The sequence below is a fragment of the Balaenoptera ricei genome, chromosome 5, assembly GCF_028023285.1.
Source record: "Balaenoptera ricei isolate mBalRic1 chromosome 5, mBalRic1.hap2, whole genome shotgun sequence".
NCBI lineage: Eukaryota > Metazoa > Chordata > Mammalia > Artiodactyla > Balaenopteridae > Balaenoptera > Balaenoptera ricei.
This window is the reverse complement of record NC_082643.1, coordinates 54375189-54392225: the sequence shown is the minus strand read 5'-3', so window position 1 is coordinate 54392225 and position 17037 is coordinate 54375189. Positions and strand designations below refer to the sequence as shown.

Sequence of the window (17037 nt, the reverse complement as noted above, 5' to 3'; positions counted from 1 at the left end):
CACTCATATTTCACTGCAAAAATGTAAGTCCTCAAAAGCCCTCATCTTCACCCCACAAACTTCTCATGTTACCCCCATCTGTACCCTGCCTTCCCTAGCTGGGATTGATGAGCTCTCTGTGTTCCACCTGAAGTTAATCCCTCTACCTGTGCTGTGGACATCGTCTCTTCTCAGTAGTTCACGGTCGCTTGAGCTGCTTCTGCATTTATCCCCTCTCTCCTATAGCAATAATCTGTCTCTACTAGATCATCCTCATGCACACTCCGAAGTGTTATCATATTTCCCATTTAAAAAAATCCCCTGTTTTATGCCTTCCTTCACCTACCTCCTTAATTCTTGGCTTTTCTTGGCGGCAACATTTCTCAAAATAATTCTCTCCACTCCCTGTCTCTGCTTCTTCACCTCTCATTCTTTACTGGGTAGCCTGGTGTCCACTGTAACAGCTCTTGTCAGGATCACCCAGCCCTTCCACCTTGCCACATTCATTGGTTCCTTCTTAGTTCTCATCTTATGTGAACTTCCAGCAGGCTTTGACTCAGCAGCTGATACCCTTTCCTTATTGAGCCCTTTCTTCACCCGACAGTTGATGAAGTCCTGGTTCTCTCCCTACCTCACTGGCTGCTCTTTTTCAATGTCTTCTGCTGATATCCCCTCCCGTTCCCATAAAAGGTAGAGTAGCCCGGGGTTTAGATCTTCTCCCTCTTCTCTACACTCACACCCGAGATTGTGTTATCCTATCCCATGGTCTTAAATACTGCTTACTTGGTGGTATCTCCTGAATTTACGTCTTTCTACTCCACATTTCCACTTGGACTTTTAGTAGGTAAGTTCCATCTAAGACATCCAAAACTTCTTTCTGTGGCCTTCATTTCCTTTACCACCTGGTCCCCCCTAACCTCTGCAACTTCATTTGCTGCCATTTTCTCTCCTTTGCTCCTTCAGCTCCCACCACACTTACCTACTTACTGTTCCCCTAACTGCCGAGCTCTTGCCTGTCTCAGAGGCTTTGCGCTTGCTGTTCTCTTTGCCTACAATGTTCTTTGCCCAGATCTTTGCTTGGCTTGTCCCCTCACTCCATTGTCAAATGTATCTCTTCAGAGGCCTTCCCTGACCTCCCTGCCTAAAGCAGTACCCTCTTACGTGTTTTATTTTTCCTTCTCAGCACTTATCACTACTTTAAATCATATTTTACTTCTCCCCTGCTGGAATATGAGCTCAAGGAGGACATGTAATTAGTTGACGCATCCCTTATCCCTAAGGCTTAGATCAGCTCCTGGCTCATAGGAGACTCTTCAACTCATGTTTATTGAGTGAATAAGTAAATGAATTGATATATATGTAAATATTGTTAAAACAATGTAAACCATGTGACTATCCCCTCATGTAAACCACGTGACTATACTCTCAATACTTTTGAATTCAAAGTACAGAGAAATGTTTATTATTATAGAATGGTTAAACATAATAGAAGAATAGCTAGCTAGGGCTTGCCTGTTGCGTGTAGACTCATATAAAGGAAATTCTTTGAGTTCCCTTCTCTGGAAATAAGTTGTGTTCTCTTGGCTCTTCCCATGCAGCTGAAGAATAAGTTCATGAAAAAACTGCCACGTGATGCCGAAGCCTCCAACGTGCTTGTTGGCGAGGTCAACTTCTTAGATTCTCCCTTCATTGCCTTTGTTCGGCTGCAGCAGGCCGTCATGCTGGGTGCCCTGACTGAGGTCCCTGTGCCCACAAGGTAAGCTGCTCCCTGACCCGCGGGGGTCCACAGTGTGGTGATAGGGACACCTATCACCTATCCTCTCCCTCAGGCTAGAGAACCAAGAGGATGAGGGTACATCCAAAGCAAGCATATTGGAATGGTTTAACCCGAAATAATGGTTCAGTCTGATTTTCATGCTGTCAGATGACTTGGCACTTGTACAGTAGTAATAATAATAATAACAATTATAATAATTCATTGGGCTACAGAACAGTTTCTTATGGATTAGTCTATTTAATCCTCATAATGATTTTTTAAAGTATAAACTATAAGTATGTGGATTTTATAGATGAAGAAACTGAGTTTGAAAGTTTAAGTAACTTCTCTTAAGATCATAGAGATGGTGAATGATTCAAAGGTCAGAGTTGCTTTCATTTGCTCTGTTTTATTAGAAAATTGGTAGTGGGTACATACATACATACATATGCACATTATATATATAGACATGTCTATATGTAGATATATAGACGTGTCTATATGTATATTATATATATATACACATATGTAAAAATCATTTGCACACTTTACTGTTATGTGTTATGACTCATAAAATTTTAAGAGGAAGCATATTACTGTTACTACAATCATGTACTCATTACCCTGCGCAATACTTTAGAAGTCATCCTCTTTTATTTCCTTCTGTAACTGAGCCCAGTAGAGGAGTTAGGAAGCTTGACTTCCGAAGTGCAATAGGTGAATAGAAGTTAATGCTTCACTTAAACTTCTGCTTAAGAAGAGTTTAAAGAGAAGTTTATAATCTTCAGGTTGATATTAGAAAATTATCATATAAATAGGACCTTTTTTGGGGGGGGGTGCCTTTTGTGGGTCCCAGGGGACTTTTCTTTAGGTTTCCCACGTGAGCAGGAAGGGCTGTGAATGCTCAGTGACCTCAGAGGATCTGAGTGTGATCAACCAACAAGACAAGGGGGTCAAGGTTTGTTCTGAGCCAACTTAGGAGGCAAATTAGGAGAACATTTCCTTATGGCCTCCCAATTTATAGATTACAGGCCATTCTTATCATACAGGCATTTTTACTCCATTTTTATATTTCTTAGACACTTAAAATAGGAATAATACTTGTCATATTACAATATAGGAATAATATAAGCAGTCATTGGACAAATAGCAGAGGAAAGGCGATGATTATATTCAATTAATGGTATTATCATGATTTGTGTTTTCTGTAACTTAGCTTTTTGCTTGAAAACATTCCAGCAGAGCCTTGCAGTTCTATCTGAGCAATCACCTGGCGAACAGCTAGCTGACTCAGATCGTGGCCGAAGTCCAGCTTGTGTGTCCCTATGGTTTTATTTTTGTCTCTTTGGACTAAGTTTACTGGAGCTTGAAAGAAAAAAACGTGTGCCCAGAAGTGTTAAATTTCTCTTGCTTTTTCATTTTTCATTATTATTTTTCTCTAGAAGCTACAAATAAAATATATTTTAAAAGGCTTTTTGTTTAACAATAATACAAGTTCATTGAGTAGCAAGTCATGACTATTTTTGTGTCCCTCTAATCTTCTGCTCCTGTCTGGTTCATTTTCTTCTGTTACTGGAGGGTGGTACTAGTCTAGAGGTACAACCCGACATGATTTGAATAGAAAAAAGGAGCCCAGGCAATTCAAGGGAATGTAATTCAATAATGTCGTAAAGCTGTTTCAGGGTAATAATCTGAATAATATATCCTAGCAGGTTAACATTTTTCCAGGAAATAGTCTTATCCATTTTGCTGTCCTCCGAACCAGGGCAAGCTGTAATCACTGAGTAGGGAGTCTCATTAGCTTTTTTGTGTATGAGTAATATGGGGCCATTTACAATGGCTGCATCCTGTGAAATCCAATAAAGGAAATCCCACAAGGAGTGTGGTAGTCATTGTGAAGGACGCCTCTGCACTCAGCCATGTGCTTTAACACGCATGCCACCCTGTTGTCCTGCAGGGAGACCCAAGAAGTGTGTGTCTGTGCACATCCTGTAACAACGGTCATTTTTCCTTCTCAAGGTGGAGGAATGTTAGGCTCTTCTGCTTATTATTATTATTATTATTACTGTTTATCATAAACAGCATTACTACCGTGCATCTTTTAGGAAATGTGGCGGTAGCTGCTCCTTTTGTGTAGAGTTCACAGGTTTCTCTATCTGCCCTGCTCTTGGCTTGATCTATTTCAGCTTTCTGCTTGCAGCTGGACTCCTCCCAACTGGGCGGATGTTCTCCACGTAGGGGCCCTTCTTGCCATCCATGTGAAAGCAAATAAACTCTGTCCTTTGATCTCTGGTGACTTGGTAGGATATGTTTATGATTTTCTTAGCATCTTGCAGACACTTTGCTTGCTATCATCTTACATCTGTCCATAGAGGCTGCCACTCGGTCATATATAGGGGCCACATGGGGATGAACATAATTCCCATTTTATAGTTGAGAGGTGGAGGCACAGGGACGATTCACTACCAGTGCAGACTTCTGACTCCGAGGCCAGGCTTTTAGGGAAAATCTAAGGAGATATCCAGAATGGATTGGAATAAAATACTTGAGCGTTTTCCCGTGAAGAATAATCAAAGTTCCCGATCAGTTTGTCCTTTTCTGACCTTGACTGTCACATCTAAGGCAAATAGTTATTCAGGGAGCTCTAGCCCTCTAAAAAATTAGAATGCTTATTACCCCTTTATATCACTGTAAGTTAATATATATTTTATGTTATAAATAACGATCTGCCTAAAAGCAGTTGTTCGTGCCTAATTGTCAAAACTGTAAAAAATTGTATTAGAGGAATTGGGATGGAGGTCCTGCTAGTTCAGTTCTGTCTTGTGTAACAATCTTCCAGTTGCTCACTGTAATATGGTTGGTTACGGTGGGCTTGTGGTCCTCATGAATTTATTGTGGAAGGTACAGTTTAGCCACATTTTTCCAAAGCCACTAAATATGAGTACTGGGTTATTTGATTCACTGTTGTTTTGAAAGAAGGGAGTAAAGGACTGGTACATGCTGAGTTTATTTTAGAAATAGCTGTGATATGTCAGGAAGGATGGGGGTGCACATCCTCTCTGAAAAGATTGAGTGGTTTAGGAAGGCTGGCTCTTTTTCTGATATTATGCTCTGTTTCTGCCTATAATTATTTTGTGAATGTGAGTATAGCCCAGTGGTTCTGGACACAGATCATCTGGTACTGATTTTTGTCGTGGAGAATGCTAGAGACATCCTCCCCAGGCACAGTTAGTTGTGTGGAAAAGCGAGCGCATAAGAGTAGAAGGGCCGCATGAAGATTCTCGAGACAACCAGGCACTGTTAAAAATTCTAACTATGACTTGTTTCTAGTTATGAGTGAATAAAAACAACTCAGCAACATAAATTATTTCCCCCAAGCCATCAACAGGGGGTGTGCCCTTTCAGCCACACAAATGTGATGTTTACTCTAATTTGTTAATAAAGAAAAAAAGCTTCTGGTTAAAAATAACATCTGTCCGTTGACAAAAAACAGCTTGAGTCATGAAAGAAGTTTTCAGTACATTATAAAAGCTGAGTTTGGCAAGAGGTACTTCTATCATAAAAGTTGTAACAGCTTTTGCTTCTTTGAGGGTTAAAGAGGAGAGAACATGTTTCAGGCAGAGGGAACTTCAACTTGGTGAGTTGTGTTCTGTGTTGTTAGTTTTCCCAGATCTCTCATCCCCATTTCAACAGTGCAGTTCAAATTAGAGGCTTCTTAAGGGTCTGCTTTCCTACAGATGAAATTCTTGACCTGAGGTGATGTTTCCTGCTACTTGTCGATGTCCAGATTTCCTCTCTATATCATTTTAAGGAGATGGATTTACTGAATGGTTCCTGCCTGGAGTAATGTGAAAATTTTAACTGATATGTAATATTTTATTTCTATTTGGCACTTGATGGTTTCCATTAAAGAATATATATATATATATATATATATATATATATATATATATATATATATATATATTTTAAAATAAAAATCACATTACCCAGGAAAGGGGAATTGTACCTTTGTATCTAGGTTAGTAAAACTCTATAGCTCTCATATGCTGGGTTTATTGCTATAATAAATGTTATGGTCACCACTGGTCTATTACTGCCATTCATTCTTTGGTACTATTTAGTAAGGAGCAGAGTAAAAACTTGTAGAAAATGTATGCCCTCATCTTATAGTATTTAAGTTAGAGGATCCATTATTCTATCAATTCTTGGACTAGTTACCCATTGTCTGCCAAAGTTTTTATTTGGGGACTGTTAATGACTGAGAGTATCTTCCTCACTTTCTAACAAGACACTATTTTGGCTTTGTTGCCATTTAGTCAACCTGATCATTAATTTATGTGTCAGTTGATAAATGTGCATTTCTACAATGTGTGTTTCTAAATGTAAAATAATCATGATAGAGATACTAGGGAGAGGTAGGAAGAGGTAGAGAGTGGTTCTGGAAAGGTTTTAGATGTTACGTATTACTTAGACACTAGTATTTAGATACATAGAAATAATAAAAAATGACGAGCAAAGGAAATCCATTATCTAAAAATGTATTTAGTAAAGCATCAGGTGTTATGTATTTTCTCTTACTGCACCACATCTGCCTTCTTCTGCCTAAAACTATGGCCTTATTGTCCTGCCTGACAGTTGGCCCTTGGTAGACAGGTAAATAGGATTGAGACATGTGACCAGCACTGTAGGTGTTTCTTAATGAGATTTATATTTTACTGTAGTGGTTAAATATTTTTTTCGGGTGTTGCACTCAAATCAGTGATCCGCCCCTTCAGAAAAATGCATTGTACTGTCCATAAAAAAACACTTTATAATACTGTATGTAGTGGTATATAAATTAGGTCCGGCTTCAAAAGAAGAAAAGTTCTAGTTAGAAGAACTAAAATCCAATTCCAATAATGACTTCCTTCATACTTGAACAGACTTTCGCGCCTGCTGATTGCTTTTGCTATTTCTTCTACTGTGATAACACTTGAAAGTGAGTGTACCGCTCCACTCCAGAACTGGTTTCTAAGCAAATAAATACTGAATGGTTTTATGGTTATTCTGGTATAAAATATGGGTATTCAGACTTCCAGATTTACCTTCTTACATTCTCAATTTGGTTTTTTTTTCTTCACTCTTTGGATTGAATTTTATGATGAAAAAAGGAACTACCTCTTCAGGGGCATTTGGGAACAGACCCTAATACCTTGAAGAGTGCTCACTATCAGTCCTTTCTTATTTAAAGTGAGGTATATGAATAAATTAGTAAAAAATAAAATTTCACTAAGAAAAGTCCTAAGCTATTCCTGGTCCCATAAAATCTTACCGAAGGTTTCTTGTCTTCAGCTAAGTATCCACAACATCTTTCCCCAGAGTGACCTATGGAAGTCATAGTTGGATAGCTTTTCTCTGTGAAGTCACAACTCTGGTATATAGGTTGGGCAGGTATTATTAAGCAGAACCGTGTGCTGAAAAAAACAGGAGGTAAGAAGTCCTATCTATCTACTCTGTCATTTATTAGGGACAGTCTTTGGGCTCATCCATAACTTCCTTGAACCTAGGTTTCTTCACCATTAAATGGAAATAAGATACCTGTCCTTATTGCAGAGGCTAGTAGGAGTTTAAATGATGTGTGAATGTGAAATGCTTTGCAGGCTTTAAAAAGCTGTGCAAACATAGGATATGATCATTTTTATTGTCCTCATTATCTCCATGTTAGGTAAGACATGATCATAAATAAGCAAGGAAGGGATTTATCTAGTGTTGCCTTTTGTCTATGTTTTTAAATTCATTTACTTACCGGGTTTCCTACTCCCCAGTTGAGACATGCATCTTTGCCCTTATGATCAGTGAGGGCTTCCTTCCAACATGATAAGGGGTGAACTTAAGTGGAGATAAGCTCATTATTGCAAGTTTCAGGACCTGCTTACTATGGAACAGTGCTTTGTGCATTATCCAGAAAACAAGTTTGGAAAAGAAACTTGTTGACGCCCACGAAAGAATTTTAACTGTGCATGGTGCTTTATTTTGAATTTCTCTCATATTTTTCTTTCTTTACTTTGGCTGTCAGCATGTGGCTTACTTGTAGAAGACTTGGTTTTTGCTGACTCCCAGCCACTTCTGAGTAGAAATATTTCTTAAAAATATGGAGAGGATCATTTGTCATCACCCATATTGGGTAAAGAAAAGTCAGAGAAATCTGAAGATGTACTAAGTCTTTCTCGTTACTGTGCTTAATGGGTTTTCTCCAAAGATTCTGAGAGTCAGAAGAAAGGGAGAGAGAAGAAAGTTTAGAAAAGAAAGATTGAATGACTCATAAAGTGAACCTTTCCTTCTGTGTGAAGAAGCTTCTCAGGTTTCCATGCTAAATTCTCCCTTGCTTCCAAATAAATGAAAAACAGTTTGTGTTTCACAACAGTGTGAAAGAGTATCTTTCATATTAGCAAGAATATTACCTTTGTTTTAAAGATGAATTCTAGACCTAACCGTTTTATGAATTAGGGTAGATGTGTCTCAGTGTTATGTGTACTGAGTTTGATGAAATGTGTGTTATAGCCTTTGCTTCTTTCCTCTTCCATTAGGTTCTTGTTCATTCTCTTAGGTCCTAAGGGGAAAGCCAAGTCCTACCATGAGATTGGCAGAGCCATTGCCACCTTGATGTCTGACGAGGTAGGGAATCGGGAAGATGGTGATCTGTGAATGTCCTACTTGTGTTTTCATCCTGTGAGTTGGCTGTCACAATTTATTCAGTTAGAATTATGTAGTTACCAACCTTCTTAAAACATGAGGAACAGTCGTTCATGCAAATGAGCTGACATCTGCATTTGATAGTTTTCAAAAAATAAATTTTATGTTAGAATAAGTCATATTTTCCTTTCTTCCTCTAAACTGAGGTATGTTAAATATTATTGAAAAGGTTCAAGACACTGTATTAACTTAATCTCTTAAAATGTTTAATATATTAATTCTGGAAACTCAAGTGTCCCATATACTGTATTGTTTCAGAAATGATGGGTTCTGTAAAATAATGCATAATAAAATGGATAATGCATTTTTTCCCTTAGGTATCAGCAAGTACCTGTTTTTGTGGTTTTCTTATCTTGTGGGAAGGAATGATACATATACTAAAATGCATTAGCAACTGTTACTGCAGAGCATCTAGTACGTTGGAATTATGACCATACTCTCCTAATAGCTTGAATGTCATTACACACATTGTAGACATGACGAAACTCCAAACTGGTCTCATAGGAGGAGAAATACTATGAGAATATAGGATCACTAATTTCTGCTTTTGAGTCTTTGTAGCTTACTATTTTCCCGAATGTTTTGTTTTTGCTTCATTGCTTGATATGTTAGCTTCTCCATGTGTTAAGAGGAGAATAGAGCATTTAGCTATGGCAGTTCTATTTGGTGATTACCAGATGGTTACTTAATCTGGGAGCACTGATGAATAGCAATGCTGTTTTTTTCCCCTTGAGGCAACTAAGCATCTCAGTGGGTTCTTTCATTTATTTTTGCATATTTATGATTTCTTTAAAAAAATGATTCCTCCTAAGATGTATCAATTAGAAATGCTTTAGGCTGCAAATGACAGAAAATTTGACTTATTGTGACTTAAACAATTTAGGGTTTATTTTGTTCACATATGAGGAAATTTGGAGGTAGGTGGTTGCTGGAGTTGGTTTAATTTAACTGCTTAATGATAAATCAAGTGCCAAGGCTCTTGCTTTGTGGTCTTAAGATGGCTACTACCGTCAACTCCAGTCACGTCATCTGTATGCAAGGCAGGAGGAAGGAGGAAGGGAAGTGTTAGCTGTGTCTGTCTCTTTTAACAGGTATTCGAAAGCTACCCCCCACCCCCCTTCTTTTTTAATCTCATGGGTAAGAGTTGCCCATCCTTATCGTCAGGGTAGGCTGGGAAAGTGACCGACTTTCCGGCCTCTCCTAAGGGAAGTAGCAAGAGAAAATAAGGCTGTGGCCAATTGTGTCCACTACAGATGATATGCTGGCACTTTGTATTGCCCTCCCCTCAACCCCACAACCCCCAGACTATTGGTGTTATTTGTTTGATAGCTTTTAAAAATTCTAATTGAGGAGAAGAGACTTTTAGTAGCGATCTTTAAGAATAGGTAAGGGTATCAAATAAGGGCCATCTTCTCTCCTGGAGACTAAAGAATTTGACTTAACGAGGTATGAAAGTCTTAGGTTATGTGTAAAGGACTTTCAGATCATCAACCAGGTTAGAGGAATGGAGCGATTGACAAAGAGGATTATGGACATCTGGAAGCTCCTTCTTTGGATATTTGCATAAAAGACATAGAACATTTGCTGCCTTGGATGGTTTAGTTATTGCCTTGCTAAAACATAGACAGATGATCACCTACTTAAAGCCCTTTGCTTTAACACACATTATTTGTGTGTTTGAGAGCTGCAGTGTCTGAGTCTTAACTCAGTCTTAACAATCAGCTTGAACTTACCCTTCTTGAATTATAAGCATTGGTTTGGCACAGTAGTTTTTATTTTGGGGAATGATCTTCAGTATATTTCTCTAAACCATTTTCATCTGGCTTCCATCGCAACTATATCAGTAATGGTACATACTAGTGGGAGATGAAAGGCAATGTTGTTTTATGGTATTGATAGAAAAAATCATATAAAAGAAACACAGCTGTTTTCTCATACCTCTACCTATATTCTTTGGGTTCATAATCTGAATACCAAAATATTTTGGGGTAAGCTGAACAATAGCAAATATGAGGCTATGGTTATAGTAATGTTAAAGTGGATTATGGATTGCATTCTTCAGGCTCTACACGATGTGAGGCATGTGGAGAGCTCTCTTGTTGGATCAGCACATCTCTTTTTATTCTTTAGGTGTTCCATGACATCGCTTATAAAGCGAAAGATAGGCAGGACCTGATTGCTGGCATTGACGAGTTCCTAGATGAAGTCATTGTCCTTCCCCCCGGGGAATGGGATCCAGCGATCAGGATAGAGCCCCCTAAGAGTCTTCCATCATCTGACAAAAGGTAAGATTTTCAGGCCACTGGGAGTTTTCATCCTTGAGAAGGAGGTTGTGTTTAGAAAAGGAAAGAGGTTCAGCCAACCGCCCTGAGATTTTCAGGTTTCCATTCAACTTGAGGTATTATCTCAAATGAATCACACATGTGCCTTGGTTTGACATTTCGTTGACACTATAAAATGAATATTATATGTTGTGATATTCTTTAGTGATTACAAATTAGAGATCTCAGATTATGATATTGGAATACATTGTAGAGGTTCTTTCGGGTTGTTTCGGGGACTCCTTGTACATGTGGAAAGATTCGTTTACTGAAGATGACTCCCTGTAGATTTAAGAGGTTACGAAATTGGATGAGATAATTGAGGAGAAGCCATTTTTTAGAAATCTGTGTTTTTCCAGGTGAAACAATTTCCCTCTTATACAACATGCAAGTTATTCAACTTTCTGTTCATCCACTCATTTGTCTTGGCTCTCAACAGAACACTTCAAAAGTTGTTTGTTAGGATGGCAGCCGGAAATAATTATCTTTCTCCCAAAGGGTTTTCGGTCCATCTCTTTATTAGCTAGTGCACGACCCAGCTAAGAGGCAGGTGAATGAAATAAAGTAATCTTTTCTTGGGCTCTGTTGTCTTGCTTAGAAAGAATATGTACTCAGGTGGAGAAAATGTTCAGATGAACGGGGACACGCCCCATGATGGAGGCCACGGAGGAGGAGGACATGCGGATTGTGAGGAATTACAGCGCACTGGAAGGTAACTTATGGATTCGTCTGTCGTTCATGATGAGGTTCTCTTCCAATCTGAATTTACCTTCATCTTTCTATCAGCATGTTATTCACCTGTTTGTACGTTTGTTTGGTCAGCCAGCACACATTTATGGTCTGTTAGTCACAGGCACTTGGGATGCAGCAGTGAATGAAAGAAAAACCCCTTTCCTTATGGGTCTTACCTCATAGTGGTAGGAGACAAACAATGAGCAAATAACGAAATGTGGATCTGGTTTTATGGGGCAAAATAAAGCAGAAGTAGGGAGTTTTTGTGATGGGAGAAAGGTATTAGGTATTACCATGAGTGAGGGTGTTAGAAAGAGAGCTCATGGGTGGGTGTTGCAGGAAGACTGAGTATTGTGCCAGTCTTCCCCACTTGGCTTTCCTGATTCCCTCTCTCCCTGGTACATTTACTCAGAAGTGGGTAACATGTTACAGAAATGAGTAACTCCCAGGCTACCATCTCCTGGGCCTGCAGTGGGGAATTCAGGTTTCCCAGATGGCTTTGGTTAAATCTCTTTACATTAGGATTTCCTTCATGGTTAGGTTCTCCATTTCATTTTGGGTTAACTACAGTTTTAAGTAGGATACTCATTTATGAAGATATGGCTTTTTAAAAACACTGCAGATTTTTTGAAAACACAAAAGCAAGTCATTTTAATATGCAGTTGAATCTGAATGAAATTACATTATTTTCTTCCCCTGACGACCCACTTGGGTTTCTCTCCCAAATTAAGAGGATGTTATTTCTCTCCTCTTCCATCGTAAAGAATAGAGAGTAGAACCTTCTCTTTCCCCCATTTTTTTTTTTTCTGACTAGTTCTTTACAAACTATTTACATTAGGAATATCCTTTTCCTTTTTTACAGATATAATTTTCGGGATTTAACTTTTTAATTAAACAGACTGTAATTTCCTTCTTCCATATTTTACCTTCCCTAAATGTATTGCATGTCTGCAGCATGCCTGGTACCATGCACAGCCCTGTGCGTACCAAGAAAACTGAAGCAGGGCACTGAGTGCAGCTAAGATAGACAGGCAATCCTGAGAAAATGTGATAGCCCCTAGTGAATGTCTGAACTATGAATGGAGGGTCAAGACTTCAGAGGGCTGTTGAGCTCTGAGGGAGGGCATCGTAGGCCGAAGGCACAGCATGGGAAAAACTGAGCGAGGTTTGGTTCTGGGGTGGGGGGGGGCAGGGGGGGTGAGTTGACAGATGCACAAGTCAGCTGACTTGCTGATGAATGTGATAGGTCTCAGCTTTGGACGCTCTTCCATGACACACCTGCATGGCTTCCTTCCTTAATTCCTTCCAATCCTCACCCCAAAGTCACTTGCTTGGGAGGCCTGATCTGGCCAGTCTAAATTTCAGCCACAGCACTCTAGCACTTAATAACCTGCTTCCCCACTTAATTTTTTCTTTGATGTTTTAGCACCATGCATTTTACTTATTTTGTTTCCCCCATGCAGAAAGTAACTCCATGAGGGTGGGTATTTTTTTCCTGTGTTGTTCACTGCTGTTTTTCCAGCACCCAGAATAGTGCTGGGCATGTCACAGATGCCCAATAAACATTTGTGGAATGAATGAATGAGTGAGTGAATGAATGAGGCTGGAAAGGAAGCTATGACAAGATTATAAAGGGCCTTATATCATCTGCTCACATGTTTGGATGTTTTTCTTCAGACAGTGAGAAATTTAATTCATCTACACAGTTCATTCTCGTCTAGAGACCAATTGTCTAGTCTTTAGGGAATGTTGACGCCTAATCTGGTGACCAAAAAAGAGACAGATAGAAGAAGATTTATTCTTCACAGTCTTCTGGTTTTATCTTCAGTGGTTGAAGAGTATCTTCTAATTCAAACACTTTAAATACAAATTCTTTGTGGTTAAATTATCTCTAAGTTATCTCTTGGTTAATTTGCTGGTAATTTATTTTATGTTGTCACGTGTTTGCTTTCTCCCTATGCAGGTTCTGTGGTGGACTAATTAAGGACATAAAGAGGAAAGCACCATTTTTTGCCAGTGATTTTTATGATGCTTTAAATATTCAGGCTCTTTCAGCAATTCTCTTCATTTATCTGGCAACAGTAACTAATGCTATCACTTTTGGAGGACTGCTTGGGGATGCCACTGACAACATGCAGGTGGGTTTGGTTTGGGGGAAGACACAAATAGTACAGCCCAGATTGCCTTCCTCACCCCTACAGCTCAGCTAGAAGCAGATGGCCTTTCAGTTACTCAGCATGATTTTCTTTCTTTTGCTAGATGCTGCATTTTACTTTGCTTCTGGCCTGCTGCTGTATTTCCAGCATTTTAGTAATTACAAAAATAGCTTGATGAAATCTGGCTTGAGTCACAAGTGGGGAAAAGAAGGGAAGGAAATGAGGATACACAATTCTGTTTGGGCAAAAGCATATCAGCTGCTTTAGTTTTGTGCTGGGTATAAGGTTAAGATCTTCTATTACCTTGAATGTGTGGACCATACTATTAAACTTGATGATATATCAAGTTTTGGGGAATGCCTGGTAAGCTTCCTTTTTCATGTGAGCAAGCGATTGAGTGATTTGCTCAAGATTGGATTTGCATCTCTATCGGTAGAGCTCAGCTTTAAGGAATAAAAGCTAGGTGTTGATTTTCCTATTCCTGAATCTGCCTCTCGTTAAGCTGTGTAGGACTCTAGCTTAACTTATTTTGTATAAACCACAATGTGTTGGTTACTTTGCAGGTGGCATTCACCCTCCTTTTGTGTCAATAATAGCTGAAGCTTTAGCTATAGAGAAGATATTTTAAATTCCCATAATCAGAAAAATATGTACAAAACTACTCTTAGTTGATCCAGTCATTAGGGAAAAATAGGTATTGTGCTAGGTGCTGAGTGAGTAGTGAGTGAGGCCGAAAACAGCCAGATTCAAGCCCTTTTCAAACTCCATCCTTCTATGTTACTACTTATTACTGTTTAACCTATGTGACATTCATAAGTGCTGCCAACCAGCTTATTTTTTTAAAAAAATACAGCTGATTCCAAAGGATTGCTTTTCTTCTACTTCTGTTTTCTCCCCTGGGCACATTCATGTTTTAGATTTCTGCTTAAACACAAAATTAAGATGGAGACTCTCTATGACATCTATGTTGACCCAAGCAAAAAGGGAGACATTACTTTAAACAATTGTAATTCGTCTGTTAAGAGAGCTTTTATCTTTTAGCCTTTATCTATTGCTGCAAAGGATGTTACCCCTAAATCCAAGGCTTCAAACAACCATTTTATTATTCTCCCTCATGGTTTTGGTGCTTGATGGACTCAGCTGGATGGTTCTCTTTGGTCTTCGTAGACTTGTATGTGAGATGGCAGCTGAGGTTGGAGTTGCCTGAGGGCTTCTTTACTCACATGACTTGTGCCTAGGCTGGGATGTCTGGTAGTTGGGGACTGAGGACTCCCCACATGACTTTTCCTAGGGCTGGCTTGGACTTTGTCCCAGCTGGGCACTGTGATGACTCCTAAGATCTCCTGCTCCATTGGAAGGGGGCAGTTGCCACTTGGCTTTGCTTGTTCCCGTGTGAATGTGCACTCAGGATTCCTTCATTTTCTGATTTTCAAAGAGAGGTTGAAAATTCGATTTCTTACGTGAAATCTGGTGATTCTTAAATATTGGCAACTGATTAACATTTTAAGAATTACATTGTTGGGCTTCCCTGGTGGCGCAGTGGTTGAGAATCTGCCTGCCAATGCAGGGGACACGGGTTCGAGCCCTGGTCTGGGAAGATCCCACATGCCGCGGAGCAACTAGGCCCGTGAGCCACAATTACTGAGCCTGCATGTCTGGAGCCTGTGCTCCGCAACAAGAGAGGCCACGATAGTGAGAGGCCCGCGCACTGCGATGAAGAGTGGCCGCCACTTGCCGCAACTAGAGAAAGCCCTCGCACAGAAACGAAGACCCAACACAGCCATAAATAAATAAATAAATAAATTAATTAATTAAAAAATATATATATAAAAAAAAATTACATTGTTCTGGCCAGAAAGCACATTCCCCAGGCATGGGGAATCGAAACCAAGCGTGGTAGGACACAGAGATGAAGTATTTGAAGAGGGTGTTTCCCCCTTCTTTTCCTCATTCATAAGACAAGAATGAATAAATTAAATTGTAACAGTGTTGTCAGTAATGGTATTTTTTATAAAATCTGATCTGTATTCAAATAGGGCAGCTATTCTTCATCTAAATGAGAGCATAATGATAACTAAAGCACATCATTCAAGAGAACAAGTGGAAAAGAAAGCACTGGGGAAGCACCCTGAGGCCAGAATGAAGAAGATAATACAGGCAGCCGCACGTTAAGAAAATCAAAGAAAGATGTGATTTTGAGAGGCCGGCAAGAACAAAACCTCCTTCTGTCTTTCAGAATATAGAGAGATTTTTTGTGAAGATAATTTCTCAACACATTTTTTTTTCAAAGATGTTCTCATTGATATAGAGGCAGTATGACACTTCTTATGTGTTAGTTTATCACCTTTTAAAACTGAATTGAACTCCTTTTCAATTTCATAAGACTTAGCTTTAAAACACTGCATCTGAGACAGGAAGAAATCTATTAAAGTCTATTGGTGATCCCTCCTGGTGAATTAATTTCCGTATGAGTGAGTTCTGTAAAGTAAAGGATTCTGTTGTGTAACATGTATAGTTACTGTGGGTTTTTCCTCTGTGATAAGTGTTATGGGAAAGGCGTTGCTGGTGTAGTAAGCTGTTTTCTGGGTTCTGAAGATTTTAGGAGAAATATAAATGCTTTCAGTGTGTCAAGATGTCCATTAAAATGACCATTGGCTGGATGTTACTCCTGGGAGTTGACTTAATTCAAAGTATCTAATTCAAACCTATGAGGACAATTTGCCAGACATAGTTTGGTCATTTTATTAATAGATTTTGTAACTTCCATTGATAGTTTCACTGAAACTGTGAATTCATTATTTTAAAAGTTTCTCTGAATGAAAATAGTGATGGACATATTTTCCTCTCATTTCTGAAGACTTTTTTTCTTTAAGAAATACATTGATGAAATGCTACAATTTGGTATTCAGTGGGTGGCAGAAACACTAAAAAACAGGGATAAAAAATTAATGATCGTTAATAGATATTTGTTGAACTGAGTACTCTATTATCAATTTCTTTTGGGTGGAATAATGCTATTAGTAAATGGGTTCATAGATCCAAGTACTGAGTTTATAGATCTGAAATAATATATATAAATATAAATTGACTAGTGTGTGCACACATACCTAACTCAATAGTTACATAGTAATTTTACATATCCTAGTATTGAAATGTGGAAAAATTTTACCTATAGTCATCAAATTAGGTTTTCCTGCAATGGTAGATGACTTAGATTGGTATATCTGTTGGTTTCTGTTTTGAAGACCAGGGAATAAGGTGAATTTAATATGTTGAAGGGTATCTCAAAGCTGAAAGGGTGTGTACTTTAACATACAGAGGTGTTTTTTTCTTTTGTCTTGTTTTTTTATGGAAGTAT

General features: G+C 38.8%; 1 protein-coding gene across 5 annotated transcripts in view; it reads left to right on the top strand.

Moving 5' to 3' along the window:
* The window catches only part of SLC4A4 (solute carrier family 4 member 4), a 399214-nt gene that overhangs the window by 287581 nt on the left and 94596 nt on the right, over positions 1–17037 (top strand). For all 5 annotated transcript variants that reach the window (XM_059922878.1, XM_059922879.1, XM_059922880.1 and 2 more), the window contains exons 8-12: positions 1578–1735; positions 8305–8392; positions 10601–10755; positions 11390–11503; positions 13487–13661. In XM_059922878.1, the coding sequence (XP_059778861.1) occupies positions 1578–1735; positions 8305–8392; positions 10601–10755; positions 11390–11503; positions 13487–13661 (690 nt within the window). The remainder of the gene's footprint in view (positions 1–1577; positions 1736–8304; positions 8393–10600; positions 10756–11389; positions 11504–13486; positions 13662–17037) is intronic.